We start from the raw sequence: 22,804 nt of genomic DNA on the forward strand, positions 1-22,804 counted from the left end.
GGCTTACAATTTAATATTTAAATTCCTAATCTTGGAGCTGTGGACAGGCACACACTGATTTTATTTTTACTGTTTTCCACTAATAATCCAGTAGCGGAGTTACAAGAATCTTTAGAATCAAGCAATATATTTAACTTGCAACCACACAGAATGACATTGTGCATTTGTGCAATCAAATATGTTTCTTTGCTGTTAATTCCATTTGTTAACAGCAGTTGCTTTTGGTGGCCAATAGGTGGCACTGAAAGTTTGTAGACTGATATATTTTTAAAGTACCAATATGTCTGAAAAGTAAAAAAATATTTATTCTGCATTTTAAATGAACTTTAACTTGCTATTCTTCAGTTGTTTTAATATTTCTGCTTTAAAGTGATGGATTTGTGTAGAAAATGAGGTTTTACAAAACATTATACTTTCTGCTTCAGCTATAAAATTAAGGATCTTGTCCATCAGAGTAGCTTTTGCACCATTTGACCCTTGAATATCACAGTGGCAGAACTACTGAGTACCGACTTTGATTTTCTGATTGCTTTGTTGGCAGTAAAAAGTGAGGCAAGCTTGGGAATCTCATCTAATACACTATGGTTATTTAAAAATTCACTTTAATATTGAAATACATAGGAGTTGTTCTGTTTTGTGAAACCCATGCTAGACTAGAATGGCCTTTGTTTTTGTCCCCCCCCCCATTTCATTTGGTTTAATTCCGACAAATCATTTAAACCATATAAACATATATCAACTAGCTCCACAGCCTCTTTTACGCATTGCACAAAGCAGGCATTGCTTATGAAAGGTTCATGGCAGCAACCAAAGGTTTCATCCCTGATGGTGTCACAACACTGATGCCCTTCAGAAACATAAAAGGTATGATGCCTGCTTGACCTTAGAAATAACCTCCTCCTACTGATTGCCTCCTGATGTTTTGGACTGTTAACTTCCAGCAACTGCAGCCCCAGTATGACTGTGCTGGATGGAGCTGATGGAAGTTTGTATAGAATGGCCTTTGTTTATCTGGTTTGCAGATATACCCATGAGACCCAAAGTGTGGTGATCCCTGCATTAGACCTAGTCTTGCCCTCTGCAGCAGCAGAGAACTAGACTCTCCACTCTTTCATGTGTCAGCTCTTGAGGTATTTGAAGAACGCTGTTTTGTCCTCCTTCGTCTTTTCCTTATGGTTTCCACACAGAAGTTGCTTGAAAAGCCTCAGTCAGCAGCTTGGAGGCAGCACAACCTTATGTTTAAATGAAAAGTGCCTGTGGCACTGTCTACAAGTGAAACTCCCCAGAGCACCTCTGCACATAGATGCTGCCGTATGGAGGTTTGTTTGCATTGGTTTCCTTGTGGATGCCATAATGTGTGAGCTGTCATTTGTGGGACCAGGCTTTCCCCACCATAGATGCGTAGTTAGACTGACCAGATAAATTTTGGCCTGCTCTGCAAAAGCATAGAAGCCTGCCCGGAAAAGTGGATTTTTCACTTTGATTGCTCTCACTTCCCAAGCTGACGAGCAAATTCTCTCTGAATCTCCACAGGGTTCTTAATCTAAGAAGTTCCAAAGCTAAAGACTGCAATAGCGCAGACTTCAGACGTTGGTACATTTTTGAGAAAACATTTTAGAAGTCGGTGAAATACATTGATATATTCAGTGATCTGAACCAGTTCAGTTCTGTCAGTATGCTACCAAAATTAAAAGTTCTTCTCCGAGGAGGATTTGTCAGCCTGCCAAGTTAAGCCAAACTTTGTTCAGCAGTTCTCTTTGCCACACAGATCGTGAAAGACCACCCAAATGTAGAATTTCCACTCAGGAGAGTCGAGTTTTACTTGCTCACTGTTTTTTTCTTTAAAAAGGAAAAGTAGTCGTGCTGTGTCCTTGGTTCTTTTCCATACCAAACAAAGCAGGAGCGTATTTTGTCATTTTGGTTTCGCCCCTCCCTTTCACTGGCTCGAGACAGCTTTGTCGTCATCACCTGCAAAAATAGGGCTTTACTTTTGATAAATTAACCAAAGACGATATGCAATCCATGATGTGAACAGTACAAGCATTCTGCAGGCTCCCTTGAACTCCCATTATGGAGTAAGTGGGGACATATTTGCCACACACAACAATATATGCTTAAATCTGAAATAACGCATTTGAATTAATTTAGATTTACATCTGCTTAAAAGCTTTTCCAGACATTTGGCTTTGGTGTTTGACATTGACCTGGCAAAGCTATGACCACAATCTTCCCACATCTAAGTATTTGGACATGATTTCTCCCACTGTGTTCCTTGGGCTCAGTGGCAAACAAAGACTAACATGAGAAAATTCGCTTGGGGCAAATTTTCAGGTGGTCTGTTCCATTCCTTATAGAAGCTGGGCTTTGAGTGTGAGGCCCCCACCCTTTGGAATGTCTTCCAGTAAAACATTACATAAGCACTGTCTCTATTTAGTCTTTCAGCATCTGCTGAAGATCTTCCTCTTTCAACAAGCCTTTGTCCTGTTATGCATCTGTGTTGGAATTGCTTTATTTGTTTTTATATACCATATTGTTTTTAGATGTTCATTTAAAGAACCCTTGGCAGTACTTTTCAATATATTGATCAGGATTTTTTGTTTAGCTTGTGAGGCCTCTACTTGAGTCATACTGATGCTCTTCAGAAAAGATTTTTGCCAGTTTCAAGAAGAATAGTTTTAACCTACTTTTCATAAATTATACAACATACTAAATTAAACACGGTGCCTTCTGGCAGTTTGTTCCATAAGATTCATTGAAAGAAAAATATCTCCGTATCTTGCATCTGTGTAGCTGGTCTTTATGATATCTTTCCATATTGCCCAGTTAAGCCTTCTGTGCAACCTGAAAGCAGCATAAACAAAAGTCATTTCATCTCTTCTGTATCTCCTGTTTCCTGGAATCAACCCAGCATTCACTGCTATACCAAAACACTTTGGTAAATTTTGGGTGGGAATGCACGACTTGGGCATCATGTTGTCCATTTTTTGTTCCAAGAAAACATACTCAGCTCCCTTTTCTTGCACCTTGGAATCAAATGGATGAAACGATAATGGGGTTCAGGGAGGTCTTCATAGTCATCTCTCATCTACATGGTATGAACGATCAAATCGCCACATCAGATTGGCCTCCTTGTTACATTTCTGTAGACAAAGGTCTGTCTTCATGGCCCCAATGCACTTACCAGAAAGAAGATGGACAATCATTCCATTCTGCACATGAACAAAGACCAAATAATGTTAGGCTTATCATCAACACTATTTATCAGTCACGTAAAATCACTATTTTGTGTTTTGTTTTCGAAAAAGGCCATCCCAGTTTTGATCTGCGCAGCATTCCTTTGTCTAGTTTGGGACACATATTTTACATGCAGCCGATGACAGGACTGTGGCATAAAAACAGAAGTATTTGCAAACCTTGACCCATCAAGCTATTTTTGCTAGTATAGCCCTGAGCCAAACTTGCCACATACCTCTTTCATATCCCAGTGTTGTGAGCTGTTTTCCATCTTTTTTGTACAGTTTTGAAGGACAACTTTTTCACGCTTGACATCAAAGCAAAGCTGGGGCATGGAACCAAAACAGATTTCCTTCATGCCATTGTATTCAACGTGCTAAGGAAGCAAAAGAACAACACAACTGGAGAACGGAGGAGGGGGGAGCTAAAAGACATAATTTCCTGTTTGTGCTTGCTAAAATAAGCACCAAATGAAAGAAGGAAATGCCTTTTTTTTTTTTTTGCGCATGGCACCCAAGCCAATAAGAAAGTGATGAGATGTTCCCCTTTGGGGTGTGAGATGTGGCCTAGGCCAACCAAAACCTGAAGCCAGGAACACACTAGCTTAGACAAAAGGTGATGTAAGGGGTTGGAGAAGCCATAGGTGCTAATCTCGGCCACTAAGATAGCAAAATTTTGTGGGGGGTTGTTTTTAACCAGCCACAAACTAGCACAAAACAAAGGGAGTTTTGGCAGCAAGTCATCCATTTCTAAGCTACTTGTCTTACACTGACTGATTTTGCAGCTTAATGTGGTGGTACAGGTTAACTTCTCATAGAATAATGGCGAGAGCTGGGGAAAGACTCGAGCCGCAAGCTTAACCAGCCTATGGTAGTAACTTTAGGTGAATCACTCTCATGCATTTCACATTATTGACCATTGACGACTCTCCATTCTTTTCAGCTCCACGTATGTCTCTGCCTGCTTCCCAGCCTCCTTAATCTACAGAACTTTATATGATTATATCTGGGCCTTCGTCTGAGTCTTCCTTCCAATTTCCCTTCAATTATTTATTGGACCCGCACTAGTTTCTGAAACTGTTCCCTATAACGTTTTTATCACCTTTTTTCACACTTTGAAGGAGTTCCTCTCCTACAATCCTCTCCAGTGTTGCTTCCTTAACACTCTTTTCTATGTAACACATGTTGTTGTTATTTGTTTCTGGTGACTGATTGGGTTGTGAATGGCCAAAATGGCCCCAAGGTGTGGAAATACCAAAATAAAAGCAGCCCAATGTGAAAGGAGTGTGCTCAGTTACAGAGAAATGCTGGCTGACTTATTGAGGAAGGCGTGAGAGAATTGAAATGTAGTGATCAGTATCATAAACAGCAGCACTCCACACTGCAACTTTTTGCTGTAATCCCAGTCTGTATCCTGCTCTTCAGCTGACCAAGTCTCCTAGAAAAGCTAATACAGGATCACTGCAATCCACGACGTATCATTGCAACCTTTTTCCGAAGCAGGGATCTAACTTGATATAATTGTGTGCATGCTTAGAAAACTCAAATTACCTGGTTGATATTGTCACTACAAGGTGACAGTGCAAGACAGCTGCCACCAGCATCCTGTTGAGATCTGTACTCTGCACAGAGTCCAACCCCAGTATTGTACAGCTGTAAATAAATATTGATACTGAAATAAAGCAAAAACTATGAGTTAAAAAGAAATTTATTTCCCTTTTACATTTATCATTTTTGTCTGTGTTTGTGCATCAGTTTTACAATCCAATTTGTGTGTGTGTGTATTCATAAGTAAGCCCTATAGCCTTCAATGGGACACCGCCAGGTAAGTATGTATAGGATTGTAGATTTCATGTACATTTTTAATCAAAGTCATCACATACCAAGGCAAGTTTAAATAAGTTCATATAATAAGGACTGAACAGAATCATTTGTGTTTTAACATAAATAATAAGAGTGTGCATTACATTCAGATGAATCCCAAACTGAATCAGGGTGCCTTGGAAGGCTTTATATATATGGCATCAGGTGTAGGGCAGGTGGGCGTGGCATGGCTTCATGGGCCAAATGAGAAGGCCTAGTGGACCTATTTTGGTTCACAGGCCAGAAGTGCCAGACCACAGTGGTAGTTGATGTACCCGCTAATGTTTTGTGGGCAATTTGTGGTTGATGCACACCTCTAAACATAGTGTGCAATTAGCTTTTTTCAAAATTAGAGAGGCACAGTGGAATCTCATTTCAAACATGGAAATTTAACAAAGTAGTATTGCGTTTTAATTCTTGAGATTGAAATTATTAACCTTCTCAATGCCGTATTTTTGTTTCCAAAACCTGATTATGTTTCCACCTCTTAGCATAATGTCTGATGTTTCATCTGCTCTCTTTAAGAATGCAGTCCCAAACATCATACACATGTCTGCTCTGAAGTAAGCCCTGTTGTGTTCAGTAGAACTTACTCCCAGGAAAGCGTGTACAGAATGGCAGTCTCACAATTTCACTTAGGCTGCAATCTGGTATAGCAACTATGGACAGAGCTTCATCAGCTTGGAGCATAGCGATTTTCCTCTGGATGAGTACCATTGAGTTCAGAATACCATTGACCTTAGTGGGGCTCATCTTTAAATAGGATTACACTGAAAAATTCAACTGCTGAAAAATTCTAATTAGCAATATGCATGCATGGCAATGACTGATGTAGTGTTGTTTTCCATTGATTGGGGGGGTGGTGGAGCTGATTAGGGGTGTGCCTGCACTATTTTGTGTCCTGTCTGTCTTTCTGCTCTTTTAGATGTGGTAGCCAATTTATGTTATGCTGTACCTCCATGGCAGCAACTCATGGCACTTTCTCAAAAATGTAAAGGGGTCCACTGGCCTCAAAATTTTGGCGACCCCTACTTTACATAAATAATAACACTAAAAAGTTCAGTTGCCAGAAAGTTCAATTTAATAATGAGCCTCAACAGCAGTACAGATTTCACTTGCCTTGCCTGAAAATCTTGGTCCATGCTGTAGTGGGTATAGTTCAGGATACACATCTGAGATAAACCACTGGAAACTTTTGCATCCCAGTCTCTTTTGCAGTAGAACACGCTCTGTGCAGTTCAGCTTCTCAGTCTGTGGCAAGTACATAGAATAGTTTACGAAGTTATTAAACACCCTTATATATATTTGAAGAAGAAGAAGAAGAAGAGGAGTTTGGATTTGATATCCCACTTTATCACTACCTGAAGGAGTCTCAAAGCGGCTAACATTCTCCTTTCTCTTCCTCCCTCCCAACAAACACTCGGTGAGGTGAGTGGGGCTGAGAGACTTCAAAGAAGTGTGACTAGCCCAAGGTCACCCAGCAGCTGCATGTGGAGGAGCAGGGAAGCGAACCCAGTTCCCCAGATTACGAGTCTACCGCTCTTAACCACTACACTACACACTTTTATATTTGAATATCTGCACCAGTAATTCACACTGCATTGTAGTTTATTTCTACCATTCATTGAACACCGCAAGTTAACATTACTGTTTTTGTTCATATAGTTATGAAAAGTCAGCTTCTTTTATCAATTAAACACACACAAATATCTGGCGCGAATCTACACTGGTCAGTTACAATGTTAAAAATGTGTTATAAAAATGTGACACCAGAGGGCACTGCAGAGCAGCGATCCATCTGCAATGGGAAATTGCACTGAGAGCTATATAACTTTTTCATAGCTTTTGATAGTGTTTTTACATATCAGTGTAGATCCAGCCTTGGTCTTAAAAATGAGACTTTAACATGAATTTTTGGATCACGTGACTGTCACATCAATATCTATGCAAAGTCTGCCCAAATCATGTACGGTAAATGGAACAAATCATGTAAAAGGAACCATCTTCTGGGAACATTTATTTTACAGAAGTAAATGGGAAAGAAATGAAGGGAAGCAAAAGAAAGTAGGAAAGAACAAAGGAGCATGGAAAGGTGTTGCCAAAAATTGAAGGGTGCAATTTTTGCAGAATTTAATCTTTTAATTTGGCTCTCCCTCAAGAACAACGACTTCTGAGGAATTTACCTTCTTAATTAAGCGTGCCATTTTGTCCTGTTGGTAAAAGAGATCTTTAAATGAACCCAGCCAGGTCTCAACTATCTGGATTTTGTTCCTCTCTACAGCTTCTTCAGCAGGAAAGTTGTATGGTATGCCTGTTCTATAGACATGTCCCACCCGGGAGCATGGAAGGATTTCTACAGAGCCACCACACAGCCAGGCCTGAAACAGAAGTGAAGCTTTGTTTTCATTTTCGATTTAACATGATCCTGTCTTGGCATGGATGTAAACAGAGGCGCTGAGTTCCGCCCAACATAGGAAGAGCCTGCTGTGCCGTCGCTGCCGCAAGGCCCAGCACCACCTACCACTGCTGCCGAGAGCATATTTCGTGTCCAACAATGCCCTTTAAGCCCCATGCTCAGCTGAAAGAAGATGGCGACAGGAAGCCAGTGATCCCTGGGCACTTTCCCTTCAGTTCATCCTTTCGATAAATAGCCATGCATTCCAAGTAGCCATTTTGTGTTACGAATGCCCTACGGCAGTTATTCTGCATTATGCCATGCGCTTGTGCGAGATCGTGGCCCAAAAGATGTGCTTTTTCTGCAGCTTTTTGCAGCTTTTAGGGTGCCACACAAGATTACCACTGCCCTCAAAATGGCTGCCATGCCGTCACGCAAAAAGAGAGAGGGATGCCCCATTTTCCTCACGACTGTTGAGGGGTATGTCATGTCAAAGCATGATTATCAAAAGAGATGAGATGTATTTATCTCAAGTGCTTACCTTTATAGATAACTCAAGATTCTCAGCTCCCCACGGGGTCATGTCAGAATCATAACCCCCTGTATTTTGGAAATAATGTCGGTCCACTGCTACTACTATTCCGGGTATTGCTGGACTCCTAGAGGATGTTTAAATGTGTTAGATTTATTTCATTTCATTTTTTAATATTTTATTCTGCTGTATTTCCTAATGCATAGAGAAGTAGCATAGCACAAAGAAATGTCTTAAAAGCCTCAAAATAATAGTCAGAAGATATATGACCACCTCCCCAGCAGCTGTGAGAGATTTGCTAGCTGATTCTTAGAGGTAACAGCAATAGGTGGTGAACCATTACCTGATGGGACTGATGGGAGACAGTCGTACCTTCTTTTCGAGTTCTGGCAGTGGCTTCCAGTGGAAATCTAATTTCCAGTCAAAAACACCTCTTTGCAGGCCCGCAGAGGGATAATACTCAAAGGTCTTCCAGTCAATGACATCGATGACAGGAGAGACAATCCGTCTTCTGGAAAGAGACAAACATCCTGTTCGTTTTTACGGATAATTTGCGAAACTTGCTGAAAGTGTGCGAGAGGAAGATAGCAGTCTCAGGGGAACCCCCTGGGTTTCTTGAAGCGCAACAAATCTTTAAGAAAAATAACCCAGGGTGGGGGGGGGAATCAGCCCAATGCAGACTGAGCAAGTTCAGTGATTGCAGAATGCTAACTTAACTGTTGGGGATGGGACTGAAAAACTGGTTAATTTGCAGAGGCATCACCTTGCCAACAAAGGTCTGTATAGTGAAAGCTATGGCTTTCCCAGCAGTGATGTATGGAAGTGAGAGCTGGACCATAAAGAAGGCTGATTGCTGAAGAATTGATACTTTTGAATTATGGTGCTGGAGGAGACCCTTGAGAGTCCCATGGACTGCAAGAAGATCAAACCTATCCATCCTTAAGGAAATCAGCCCTGAGTGCTCACTGGAAGGACAGATCATGAAGCTGAGGCTCCAGTACTTTGGCCACTTCATGAGAAGAGAAGACTCCCTGGAAAAGACCCTGATGTTGGGAAAGACTGAGGGCACAAGGAGAAGGGGACAACAGAGGACGAGGTGGTTGGACAGTGTTTTCGAAGCTACCAGCATGAGTTTGACCAAACTGCGGGAGGCAGTGGAAGACAGGAGTGCCTGGAGTGCTCTGGTCCATGGGGTTACAAAGAATCGTATATGACTAAACGACTAAACAACAACAACATCCCTACTGAATTCAGGGTTAGTCCCAAGATGACACTGACAATTTGCTGGTGCACTGAGAGGTATTGTCTGAAAGCGAGCATCTCTGTAGACCAGAGACTATTCATTGTTGTCATCCCGCTCCAGGAATAATGGCATGCAACAGGCAGAGGGCAGCTGTATCATTAGGCAATTGCTTCTGCTTTCAACTTGTTCCTGAATCCCTATGTTCGGCTGACGCAGCATCATGCGACGTCCCCATAGTGAGGTGAAAGCACCCTGCCCACCCTCAAAGATAACAGATGGGGCAAGAATCATGGTCATTATTATTGGTTGTGGTGACGGAAAAGAGGGGGTCACCATGGTGCAGATCTGAGAGGGTCTGGGCAGAGGAGGAATGGTGGAGACAACCTCCCCAGCCTGGCTCTTCCAGAGAAGAAGACGACAGTTCAGAACAGGGGTTGGTGGGAGATCACAGCTCAGAGGAAGATGAGGGGGAAAGTTGGGAAATAATGGGAGAGGAAGAGGCAGAACCGGAGCAGCTGGTTGACACGTTATCACTAGGAAGCATTTCAGACCCACCATCTCCCAGAACCCAGAGAGCCTTAAAAACAGGAGAGCAAATGGCTCAGAAGCAAACAGCTCTCAGCGCCAGCCGTAGAAGGGATGACAAATGAGGAAGTGGGAGAGGAGGGGAGGGGAGATTTACTCGGAGCAACGCCATTATTTCAAGAGGCTGCCTTTCTAAGTCTCTCTCTGTGAACACTGAATAAAAAGCAACTGGTAAGAACTTCCTTGTCATATCCATTCCTGGCAATCTACTGCTGGGGTTGGATCCCCTGACGCTTGACAAGATCCTATAAAATGGTGCCTCTGGACAATGGCCCAGCCACCAACAGGAATCAGCCCACCCTGGTCAATGTTATTCTCTTCTCAAGCACATGCAGACATTAAGCAGTATATAAATTAATGAACGGGTAGCAGTATTGAGAATAATGGTTGTGATGAAAGATTCTTTTATTTTGTTATGAAAAATGGAACCACATTTCTTGGAAGCAACAAAAGAGAAGATTAGGAAGGAGCATTTTGTATTAGTCAAGGACTTTAAGCAGAGGTTGGATGGCCATCTGCCATAGATGCTGTAGCTGAGATTCCTGCATTGCAGGCGGCTGGACTAGATGACCCTTGAGGTTCCTTCTGACTCTATGATTCTATGACAATGCATGTCATTGTCTAAAGTGAATTTATATCTAGATGTTAGTATAGAGATGATAAGGAAAACAGGAAGACAATGAGAGATAAAGGAGGTGCTGTGGGATTGGTGGAAGTCAATGTTTGTTTTTCTTTTTAGTTTTTATATTATTAACTTGTAAGATATGGATTTTTTGTTTTTTGTTTTTTGAATGTTGGTTTTTGTGTATTGTTATTTTTCGATATTTTTAATGTTGTTGTTGTGTGGAAAATACTAATAAAATTCATTGTCTAGAGTGGGGAGACCAGATGTTTTAACAAGTTCTAGCCAGTGGAAAAGGAAAATATGGAATTCCATGCTAATTAATAAGGTTACGGAATATTAAAATTTATGAGGAAAAAAGAACATGCCAGAGATTGTTTCAAAATAATGGGACATGCCTTATAAATTTTAATAAATAGGCCAAATGACTCTGCCCTGATGGCTATATTTTGACCCTTTGATATGATGTATTCATGATTTGTTGCTACTTTTTTAAAGCCAACAGTTATGAATGAAATGTAATTACTGTTCATGAATATTTTAAAAAATGCAAAAGCAATCGTAGTAAAAATGCTATAACTTAATGATTGACCGGTGGGCAAGAAAACAAATTGCATTTGAAATGCATTGTATATAAAGTTAATGTTACTCAGAGAAGACCCGCTGAAATAGACAGACATTATGAAGGACCATCAATTTCACTGGGTCTGGTCTGAGTAGCACTTAGCTAGATACAACCCTGAGACTGTAGGAAGAAATAGTTGAGTGGATATCATATCTCCTTCTTCTGCTTTTTTTTTGGGGGGGGGGGTATGCAAAGCACACACAGTACAGTACCAGCTCCTCTTTTTGTTGTTAAAAATTGTGGCATTAACTGTAACAACTTCATGGTGAGTACCAGAACCTATTTTTCTAGGGGGGGGGGGGGAGCACTAAATCACAGATTTAAAATGTTCTTATGAAGATATTGCTACAAAAATAGTAAGAGTGCCAGATTCCCATGGTTTATAGCTATGAAAGGATTGTAAGTTTTAAGGATGAATTGTCAAGAAAGGAATGGAAAATGAATGTACAGTATTTTAATCTTTCTCTCTGTATGTCATTTGCCAAATTCCCAAAGAGTCAATGTGATAGCGTAGCTGGAACAATGTTTAAGCTAGAGGGGGAAATGTACGTTATTAAATCTTCTGGTTGTAAATCAGCATGATCCTATGGAAATAAAATGAACACAAAACAAATTTACACCAGTTAAGATTCAAAGTCCAGTCTGGCTACAAATGATTATGTTTTTTTTTACAGAGCAAAACCAAAAGTGTGTGTGTGAGGGAGAAACTTTACAGACTCAAAGGACTATAATGAATAATAAAATTAGCTGTGCTATCTTACCTCTTGTTTGTACTTAAGTGCTTCTTTTGAAAGCATCTGTTTTTGTCATAATCACAGAAGAATATAATCTTTTCATAGTGAATTTACTACAAAGGCATCAATTTCCAAAAGAAAATAAGAAGAAAGTTGGCAGGTGCTTCTTAAATTCCTTTCATTTTTATTTATTTTTTGCTTCAAAATTGGCAGGCAATCAACAGCTCCTCAACACTTTGAAATGGAGCATAAATTACTGGCAAGTATCTGCTAATGTTACTCTATAGAATCAGGCAGTGTGTGTGTGGGGGGGACCCTAACACACACACCCATCTCAAAATGCCTTAGCAACACTGGTTCCAGGCAACTGAGCTGGGAGTCTGGATCATGAGGGACTGTTTTAAATGTTTTCTTTGGAATATGTCAGGAGTGGGAACCTGTGACCCTCCAGATGTCTGTTTCAGCAGTTTCAGCAGTCCAGCGAGCATGTGAAATGGTCAGGTATTTTGGGAGTTGCAGCCCAGCAATATGGAAGTTCGTTAAAAAAAACACCAAGGGTTTTTTGTTTTTTGAATCAAAAATAATTGGCAATGAAATGACTTCCCCTGTTTATACATAAGCATGAACATTGTGCATTATTCTTAGAGGTTTAATATAAATATTGAAGTTAATTACGGTAATTCATCTATTTTTAAGCTTAAATAAACTTTAATAGTTATTGTTATTGATTTATACAACACTCTAAAAAGGACAGCGAACATGCCCCAATAAATCATATCTGTTGTCCTCAATTTGTTTTTCAAAATAGATTTTCTCATATGGCTCTGGTATGTATATTGTTAAAGCCAGATGCAGCTCGCAGTTTGGGCAGACTGACCACATCCTTTGGAACCCACAAAAAGCTGAAGTTTCGTAGGATCTCTTTTTGCATAGGGACACATTCCAAAGAAATGCCAAACATATGAAAACAAAAACAAAAGCCGGGAAGCATTAAAAATTTCTCCCCCTTCCACCCAAAAAAGGAAAGGAGAGGCCTTGAACCTCAGCAGATGCCAAAACACATTTTATGAATATACCGTACTTAAATAGCCCAGGGCATTTTTACAAGTATCTTTGTCAGGGGGAGACAATGGAGAGTTCTACAGTATTTAAAAAAAGTGCTTCCAAAATGTTTTAGATGAAACAGCACCTGCTCAGGTCAGAGACTGTTAAGTTGTGGGTGAACATATCAGACGACACAGCGATTCTTCAAACAGCTCTCGTTTATTCACAGGCCAGAACAGAACTGAGCTGAAGGGTTCAGCCAGCCTGCTTATATAGAGCTCCACTAGAACGCAACAGTAACCATTTTCTGTAACTATCCAATCACTGAACGTCACTTTCAATCCCTTATTTGCATATGTGGACCTGAGTGAAAACTATCTACAGTATCCTCCTGCTGGCCCAGGGTGAGAACTTCAGTACATAACAGAGACAGATGGACCAAAAAAAGTAGTACCTTTGTTCTTGAACTTAATCCGTTCCGCAAGTCTGTTCGATTCCCAAAACTGTTCGAAAACCAAGGCACAGCTTCCGACTGGCTGCAGGAAGGTCCTGCAGCCAATCAGAACCCATGTCAGACATTCGGCTTCCAAAAAACGTTTGCAAACCTGAACACTTACTTCCAGGTTTGTGGCGTTCGGGAGCCGATTTGTTTGACAACTAAGCCGTTGCGGAACCAAGGTACCACTGCACAGCACACCAGGATTTCTATCCACCCCTTGGATAGGCTATGCCATAGGTCACGGATTGGTTGGACACAGAGGAATAGTGGGAGGAACCAGCTGGGTGACCACTTAAGGGGGGAAGCTCAGAGCCTGGGGATTTGGTGGTGGGACAATGAAGAGGCAGGAGATTAGGAGGTGCAGGTTTCAGAAGCTGAAGAGGTGACAGGTCTCAGAGAGCTGGAAGAGTCTGTGGCAGAGAGAAGTCCAGAATCAGAGGCAGAAACTGAAGCAGGAGAGTGGGTTGAAGGAGGTCGAGAGGCAGGGGTGAGTCAGCCTGGTGAAAAGTCCCAGGGATTCCATTCTGGTATACAATGGCACCTTGGCTTACAGACGCTTCAGGTTACAGACTCCGCTAACCCAGAAATAGTACCTCAGGTTAAGAACTTTGCTTCAGGATGAGAACAGAAATTGCGGTGCAGCGGCAGCTAAAGTGGTACCTCAGGTTAAGAACAGTTTCAGGTTAAGAACGGACCTCCAGAACGAATTAAGTTCTTAACCTGAGGTACCACTGTATCAGAATGGAAACACAGGCTGTTGCCCTGTCCTAACACTCAGCTAGGAGTTTTCCATTGTTCAGAGGAAAACAACGGGGCACTTCATTCTCTCCAAAGATGCAGCCGCGCTTGGAAACCTTGCAGGCAGTAGGTGGCAGACTGAAAAAGACAACTGATATGGCTCTTTGTCAACCTCCCAAACTTAACACATCAGTGATGGTGTTTGCAGGCTCCTCAGCCGAGCCTCAATCACAGAAATGCAGCAGGCACCAGCTGGTTGCCCCCCATCCTTCTTGAACCCATTTCACCAGTCTCCCAGGCCTGACACTCGACTGGGAGATGTGTGGCCTTTCTGGACCAGACAATGGGAAAAAAATATTTTAAAATTAACAGGTCAAGCAACGTAGCCACTCCATGCTTACCTCCTGAACTGTCTCTCAGGATATTGTAAAGAAGCAGAAGCACGAACAAATTGCGTCTAACAAGTGTATAACATGAGGAAGCTGGGTTTTTTTGCTGCTTTTTCTTTTCTGCTCTAGCAGTGTCTCGCATGTGAACTAATGCATTCTTTCAGAAATTCTGTTTGCTTATGAATGTTCCATAAGCTTTGGAAATGCGAGATCTTAAAAGATGATGATGCAACAAGTCTGCAATTTTGTTTCCTCCAAAATGCTAATTGGACAAAAGTTGGCTGGATTCATGTTCTGCATTAATATCATTGCGCATACAATCCCTTCTGGTAACATTTATTATGCTAATTAATTTTGTTAATATATGATTCGGTTTCTCATTCTACAGTGTGCCTGTATAGTAGGGAATTATTACTGAGCATAATGTATGGGTGTGTGCAGGGTGTGTGTGTGTGTGTTTTGCTTGTCAAGAAGCTTCCCAAGTCCTTTAAAATTTTATCAGCCCTCTGAACACCAAATGCAGCCAAGCACCTCACACCTCCAGGCACCATAATTTGAAATAAGTGAATACTAGATGTAGAAAACAATTTTTTAAAGGACATATATGTGGCCTGCAACAAAATGTTGCAGCAACAGTTCTCCTGTTCAGTGTCCCAGCCAGCCATGCCCTCCACCATCATATTCCATTCCATTCCCCCTTCCAGCTATGTTTCTGCTACCTCCTCAACAGCCAGCCAGCATTCCATGACCACTGAACAGATGCTTGGCCCTCAAGCCCCCCCCCCGTTTTAGTCCCCCCCCTTAAGATTTTTTGTACTTATTCAAACCTAAGGGTCTCCCCTAGTCTGATGGCCCTTCTGTTTTGAGCATTTTGGCTCTATAAGCAACGGTCAGTGGCGTAGCGTGGGTTGTCAGCACCTGGGGCAAGGCAAGTAATTTGCGCCCCCTAACCCGTGGATTTGCACCCCCTAACCCTAACTCCCAGATGTTGCGCCCGGTGCGGCCGGCCCCCCCTGCACCCCCACGCTACGCCACTGGCAACGGTGCTCATGTCTGAACATCGGAAATAGAGGGAATGGCAGTCAGGGAAGAGAGCAGAACTTAAGGCAGAGGGCAGAATGTAGTGTAATAAAGGAAACTGGAGATTGCCAAGCCCAAGTTTCTCTTAGGAGACTAACGAGGGGCACTTCAGAGGAGAATCACTGGGATTGGTTCTCAGTTGAGTTTTGAAATGGGAAGCAAACCTAGTTTGAGGGGGGAAAAAGCCAGAGGGGCATCTGTAGAGGAAAATTGGCAGGCCTGGGTAGGTTTAAACAAATCTCCCCTCCTCTCCCATGTTTGATGCAGTGTGCCTCTTAATACCAGTTGAAGGATCACACAGGCAGGGAGAGTGCTGTGACACTCGAGCTTCCCATGTGAGAACAGAGCACTGGACTCAATGGGCCTTAGGCTTGATCTAGCAGGGCTCTCCTTCAGCCCCTCCAAGTGTCCCTATTTTCCAGGGACAGTCCCAGATTTATAGAAGCCATCCTGGTTTCTGATTTGATCCCGGAATGCCCCGCTTTTCCTTAGGACGTCCCTATTTTCATCAGAGAAATGTTGGGATGGTATGGAGTTATGCAATCCCTGAGCCAAGCAGATAAGTAACTATACAACCTTTAGAAGATATCTGAAGGCAGCCCCGCATAGTTTTATTATGTTTTTATATAGGTTGGAACCCAGTCAGATGGGCGGGGTATAAATAATAATAAAGAAGTTATTACTGTTTTATTATGGAACAGGATGTCCCTATTTCTATCGGAGAAATGTTGGGGAGTGTGTGCTTCATGCCCCATGCTTCTGCATTCCTGTTATCTCAGTAAATGTTGGTTGGGAAATGCATGTTTACCAAGACAATGCCTAGTTCCACCCACAGGTCAACCGCTGTCAATGTTGGTTTGGGTATTTGTCAGTAGCTTATGAAAACCTGAGCTTTATGATCAGCATCAGTCATTCTGCCACGGCAACCCTGTCGGCTGCAACCATTGTCCCCTAACAATGGACCAAGACAACAGGAGGAGAGCAGCAGTCGTTTACCTGTCGCTGGCTAGTCTGTCCAAGAGAGGCTCCAGCCAACCTCTGTGACACTCGCAGTGGGAGTCCATGAAGACCACAACGTCCCCCATGGCTCGGGCAGCACCAAGCATGCGGCCTCGGGCGACCCCCAGCCTTTTGTTGCTCCGAATCAATTTCACACCTGCCAGCTTAGAGATGTAGTCACTCAGGGATGACTTCAGAAATCCTGCCATTGAAATAGCAATGGTTTGAATTTTAGTTCAGAGTTTGTAGACCTCTCTCTAAGAACCAAGCTTGCAAATGTTTCCAGAGGCTAGCTTTTATTTTTTCCTCTCTGACCCAGAAATCTACAGAGTCAGAAGAAAACAAAGCAAAGAAGAGCTTTATTTAATATCTAGGCCTGCCGGTCTGCCTGTTTATCTACCTGTCTGCCTTACCAATTTCTATATTGTTTCCTTGGTTGTTGGACTAATTCATACATGGATTTGGATTTGATATCCCGCTTTATCACTACCCTAAGGAGTCTCAAAGCGGCTAACATTCTCCTTTCCCTTCCTCTCCCACAACAAACACTCTGTGAGGTGAGTTAGGCTGAGAGACTTCAGAGAAGTGTGACTGGCCCAAGGTCACCCAGCAGCTGCATGTGGAGCAGCGGGGAATCGAACCCAGTTCACCAGATTACGAGTCCACTGCTCTTAACTACTACACCACACTGGCTCCCTACACCACACATGCCTGTACCTCACTGCTAGCAACAAATCACTATTCAAAATATATGATATGCAACTGAGAGTTTGAACTGCCTTTACTGAAGAAATAAAATGGAAGCTTCAAAGGTTGGGAAGGTTGGACATTTGTCAAGGCACCAAGAACCACACGAGGCCCATCACCCAAGCAGTGCTACTCTGCACAGAATATCCAAATTCTTCTTGGAGTGGGGGTTCATGGACACTACAATTAAATGAAATAAGTAAAAGAAGCCAATGTGAATTTTAAAGTACTGAACACATCAAACCATTCCTCTGTTTATCCAACATGACCAGTGGCGTAGCGTGGGTTGTCAGCACCCGGGGCAAGGCAAGTAATTTGCGCCCCCTAACCCTGAATGAGCCAGGTAGGGGCAGAGAGCTGCGAGCGCGAGCGGCCCCCCCCAGATGTTGCACCCGGTGCGGCCGGCCCCCCCTGCACCCCCACGCTACACCACTGAACATGACCCTGTTAATGCCGTGTTCTGCAGACATCTGTTAGGAACAGTCTGGCTGTGGGAGTGAAGAAAGGATCTACCTTGCTCACTCAGGTCATCTACAAGGATGATTTCTTTGAGAAAGTCCTTCGGTGCTGTATCCAAGACACTGTGCACTGTTCTCAAGAGAGTAGACCAGGCTTCATCATGGAAGCAGATAATGACACTTGCTGTAGGCCGACTGAGGCTGGCTTCTTGCTTCAAGCACCTGTGTAAAGGACAAAATGTAAACACTGAAAATTACTATTATTATTTTAAATTCACTGTTAAATACAGCCCTGCAAATTACATGGAACCAGGCTTGTGCCTGGCTATCTTACCTTATACATACACATATTTTATTAACTAAAAATTTCAGTACTTCAATCTTTCAGTAGGACATCCGGTTTCATAAACTCTCACAACTGAGACAGTATTCACAATGCAAGGTAAAATTAAGCAGACATAGGTTATGTTGTTATCAAGCCAAGTAATGCTCAGGAATTAGGTCTGACAACAGGGGTCTTGGCAAAATCAGAGGAAGTCAGTTAATATCTTGTTGATTAATAAAATCCATGAAGATATACCAAGTTTCCAAGTGTTGACCCCTCTAGCCAGTCTACTGTGTTCTATCAATTTCTCCTCCATAGCTAATCTCCAGATTCTACTTCACCAACCCTGTAGAGCACAACTCCCATCATCCCTGACCACTGGTCCTGCTAGCTAGGGATGATGAGAGTTGTAGTCCATCAACATCTGGGGACCCTATTGCGTATATTAATATTGCACAGCTTGAAGCAACAGGACAAATAAAAACGGACTCCTCTTGGATATGTACAGACCAAAATATGGTTTCAAAGCTTCACTAACAGAACTTTCTTCAGACAGACACAAAAACAAATATTGATACATCCAAATTGTTGCATAAAGAATCTGCACAGGCTCAGATTCTTAGCAATATAAAATTACTCCAAACAGACCTAAAATCAGTGGTCTTTTGGTTTAGCTGTAACTCTATACATGCCCTGGAACAACTGTGCTAAACCAGAAGTGTCTGGGGGTTTTTTTGTTTCAGGCATCAGTGCTGACCCCAGAATGTGCTAGCCAAGCAGAAATTGCCTGCATCTGCATAATTAAATCTTTAGAATCCAATGCCATATGTAATGCAAAGACAGCTATAATGCTGCCATTATTCACCTGCCTTGTGAGTGAATGGATGCCAGCCAGCAAGTTATATATTGCTTTAATTAAAACAAGTGACTGTTTTCAATTTCCTGTAAAAATCAAAGCTTATCCTCTTTCATTTAGGACAATATCACCTTATTAAAATAAGATTTCATGGGTGGAGATCCTCTTGTGGCTCTGCTTTAGCCCTGTGATGTGAAAATTGGCTAGTATGACTCAGGACAACCTGTGAGAACTCATGGAAGGTACATGGCCATGTGCATGTATGCTCTGATGCAGCAGCAGAGCTGATGAAACCCACAATCTGCTGCTTCTTACCTAATGTTAGGGATGGTCTTGCATTTTGCCATCCTTCTTTCAGTTACTGAAAACACTATAGAATATCATCATCAACCTTTATTACAGTCCAGAGACCCAACAAATCGTTACAAAGCAATACACAATTCATACAGCTTACCTCCAGGTTAAACAAGCATTTCGTTCAGAATATAGGGATCATTGGTCCTTGCAACCACCAATAAAAACTTGGTGACTGCTAATGTTCTAGCATTTGTCCGGTCTTCCAATAGAAACCTGACATAGTGAGCCTCTGATTTTCCCAGGAAAGGTACCAGCAAGGGTAATATCAGTTCAGCCCTGGCTTGCTCATATTTTGCACAGTGCAACAAAATATGTTTTATGGAATCGATGTCTTGAGCACACGAGCAAAGTCTGTCCTGGTGCGGAACTCCTCACAACACTGCAGAAGGAAAGACGTTTAGTCTGGCTTTGGTGAAAAGCCTTCGATAATTTGGTACTGTAGAATATAGTTGATACAGCAGTCAAAGGTATCACATTTTGAGATAACTTAGAAGAGAAACATTTTCAAAAATATTGTAAGGCTGTTACAGGTATCAGTGGTTTGGGAAATCTGGGCTTCTTGGTTGCTTCCCATTTGAGTTTTCTCTGACAGTGTTCTTGCAACTTAAAAGTTTGCATGAAATGGTTCTTAAAAGGTATCGGTTTATCTGTTTTGTTTTCCTGACTTTCACATATTGTGCTAGTTCCACCATGAAATCCTTAATTGTGGCATTACAGAATTTAATAAGGATTATATATGATGCATACAATCCTTCTACTGTTTTGCATAATACATTTACTAAGTAGCCATATTGCTTATAAGCCAAGGATTCCTGCAGGGGAATTAAATACATCGTAAAACCGGATTATAAGCTGTTTAAACAGTATCTCAGTGTACTTCCTGTACAAGTGTCATTTAGTACTAGAATAAACTCATTTCATCTTCTATATGAGGTGGATATCATGAGCATACACCTTGACCACTCAAATCTATAGTTACAGGTTGCTACAGGCAAGAAAGAATTACCCCTGAAATTATGCACCTGCTATTAAAAAAGCGTTTTTCTTCAAATGTTCTGCCATTCCCACATTTCCCAGTAGAGGCCACCACCCACCTTATTAAACATCGAAACTGCACACTCAGATTTAAAACTTGTTATGTACCTGGTTGAAGGAGTACCATTCCAATTGCTAAAGAAAGTGGAACAGAAGCAGCTGTGGTGAATTTTTTTAACTTTCCCCAAACAGTGTGTTGCTCATTCCTTTGTGTCTGAATTGGTATATCCAAGGTGACATATCAGAAGCAATAAGATTTGCCAGTATTATGTAAGGGTCAGAAAAGAGAATAAAAGATAAAAACATCACACTGTATCAATGAATTACATTCCACAGTTGCTCTTAAATTTGTTTTTTGCTTGTTATGGATGATGCGACAAAATGTCAGCAGTTTTCTTCCAAGTTTTATATTGTTCATTCTGGGTGACACTTGCTGCCACAACCCCCATTCTAATCTAGGGAATGTTTTTAATGTTTGATGTTTTATCTTATTTTTTATCTATTCTGTTAGGAGCCTCACAGAGTAGGTGGGGTGTAAATAATAAATTATTATTATTAAACACACACACCCGGGGGGGTGCTCTGGGGGGCAGAGGGGGGGACGACAAATCTCACGTTGAGATAAAAGAGATCTGCATTCCAGAGAGGGGCGAAAGAATTTTTGTTTCTTGAGAACTGGAAAGGTCAAGGTTAATTAGGAAGCTTTACTTACAAAGAATGCCGTACCTCAGGTAGCTCCCTGTGCAGAGGGATCTGTTTGCTGAGCGCTTCATTAAACCCATAAGTTTCCAGGCCACCTATTGCCATCTCACTTGCCTCAGTCCTTTCTCCACCCGGCAGAGGAAGAGACTTCAGCAGGAACTCGGGTCCTCGCACCTGTTTGCTCCCCTCTTGCCTTCTGCTTTGCTGCCCGACCATTCGGTATCCTTTCCTGGTTCTGCTGTGGTTCCTCTTGGCTGTGAGTGACCCTACAGCCACCAAGAGCTCATCCTCCTTTAGAGAGATGAAAGGTGACAGCCCATCCAGGGGCAAATGCTGCTGGCTGTCCTCCTGAGCATCTAAGATCTCTTGAGTTTCGCCGAAATCCACACGGTATCCTTCTTTAGGGACAGACCTTGCAGGCTGGGGTATCCTCTCCTTGTTCAGATCTTTGACGGATGGGTTCAGCATTGTTACCATCATCAGCAAAAAGGCCAGCACCAGCACCAGCAAGAGGAACTGCAGTTTCTGTGGCCCATACCTGCACCTTCTCCTTGGGTACATAGTTTCAGTAGCAAAGTCACACAGATTGTCATGTTAAAAGCCAGTCACACATGCCTCGTGGAGCTGTTGTCTGCTTCATTGCAACCCCTTGGGGTACCAGCTTTGGATATTACCGCTGATGCTTCATTCCTTTACTTGCAAATAAAATCCTAGCTCTTCAAATGGCTATATTTACTTGGGAAGGAGACCTCACCGATTAGATGGATTCGCTGAGCAAAAGAATGATCTCTTGTCATTGTACGGAGTTCCAGTTTTGTTTCTGTTTGTGGGGGAAATGCGACAAGTCGGCCAAAAAGTCCATTAAAAAGTATCTTAAAAGTTGAACTATTTCCTTCTAATTCTGAAAGAGGAGGAAAAAAACAACTCCAAATTGCCTTGATGGTTTTCTTCCACAGGTTGGCTGCAACAGCAGAAATAAATTCCAAATGTTGTCAGAGATGCAGAGGAAAAGGACTTTCTGTTGAAAGCAGAGTTGACAGTTCTGTCTTCCTCTCCTCTGATGCTTCGAGATCAATTGATGCAAACTACTGGGGCTCAGTTTCACACATAAGTACACACTTTGCCAGACATAACAGAGCCGTGAGTGAGTGTGTGTGTGTGTCTTTTTCTTGGTCCTAATGCCCTCACTGTTCTTCACCTATCAAATCAGATCCTTGCAAGCAATAGAATCAGGAGGGGGTGGGGGAGATCTTGAAGCTGAAAACCAATCAGGATGTACAACTCATTATGCTCATTCAGAATTTCCTTCCTAAACAAGGGAGTGTCTGTTGTAAAAAAGAAAAAAGGCACATTCTGTTCCAGGAGTTGAGAATGTTTTTGATGCATTACTACACTATTAAAGAATCATGAAAATAAAACAGGCTGTTGGAGGAACTTATTCTGGATTTGTTTGGTATTGCATTTATATCCGACCCTTCCTTCTCAGAAGGCCAAGGCAGCAAAGACCCCTCCCTTTATGACTGCACAACACCCCTGTAGAATGTTAGTTAGAATGAGAGCTGGTGACTGGCTATCACCCAACAAGCTTAAAAGCTGCGTGAGGATTTGTGACTAGAACTCCCCAGCTCTAATTTAATGGCTACACTATTCCTTGAAAAAAAAACTGTTAAAAGGATAATTGATTCTGCTCTGAAGATTTGCAGAGCAGATATTTCTATATGGAGCCAGGTTACGGGGTATAGA

General features: G+C 42.1%; 1 protein-coding gene across 4 annotated transcripts; it reads right to left on the reverse strand.

Moving 5' to 3' along the window:
- Positions 1-680: 680 nt before the first annotated feature.
- GALNT15 (polypeptide N-acetylgalactosaminyltransferase 15) lies at positions 681-22,274 on the reverse strand. Of its 4 annotated transcripts, XM_082193412.1 has the most exons (10): positions 21,072-22,273; positions 17,842-18,008; positions 16,579-16,783; positions 8,367-8,534; positions 8,033-8,150; positions 7,280-7,474; positions 6,216-6,347; positions 4,785-4,886; positions 3,470-3,610; positions 681-3,209 (listed from the first exon to the last, which is right to left on the reverse strand). In XM_082193412.1, the coding sequence occupies exons 1-10, from the start codon at positions 21,620-21,622 to the stop codon at positions 3,075-3,077; spliced, it is 1,914 nt and encodes a 637-aa protein (XP_082049538.1). In that variant the 5' UTR covers positions 21,623-22,273; the 3' UTR covers positions 681-3,074. The 4 variants fall into 4 exon arrangements, with proteins under 4 accessions (XP_082049538.1, XP_082049539.1, XP_082049540.1 ...); XM_082193413.1 differs by lacking the exon at positions 4,785-4,886; XM_082193414.1 differs by lacking the exon at positions 681-3,209 and having other exon boundaries at positions 3,471-3,610; positions 4,785-4,905; positions 21,072-22,274.
- Between the last annotated feature and the right edge of the window lie 530 nt (positions 22,275-22,804).

The sequence above is a fragment of the Podarcis vaucheri genome (genome assembly GCF_965113315.1).
Source record: "Podarcis vaucheri genome assembly, chromosome: 12".
NCBI classification, from domain to species: Eukaryota; Metazoa; Chordata; class Lepidosauria; order Squamata; family Lacertidae; genus Podarcis; species Podarcis vaucheri.

Coding starts and splice junctions, on each gene's coding strand:
- GALNT15 (XM_082193412.1), bottom strand. CDS start 21,622: ATGTACCCAAGGAGAAGGTGCAGGTATGGGCCACAGAAACTGCAGTTC. Junction 18,009..21,071: donor CCTGAGGTACGGCATTCTTT/GTAAGTAAAGCT, acceptor TCCTTTACACAG/GTGCTTGAAGCAAGAAGCCA. Junction 4,887..6,215: donor GACCAAGATTTTCAGGCAAG/GCAAGTGAAATC, acceptor ATTTATTTACAG/CTGTACAATACTGGGGTTGG.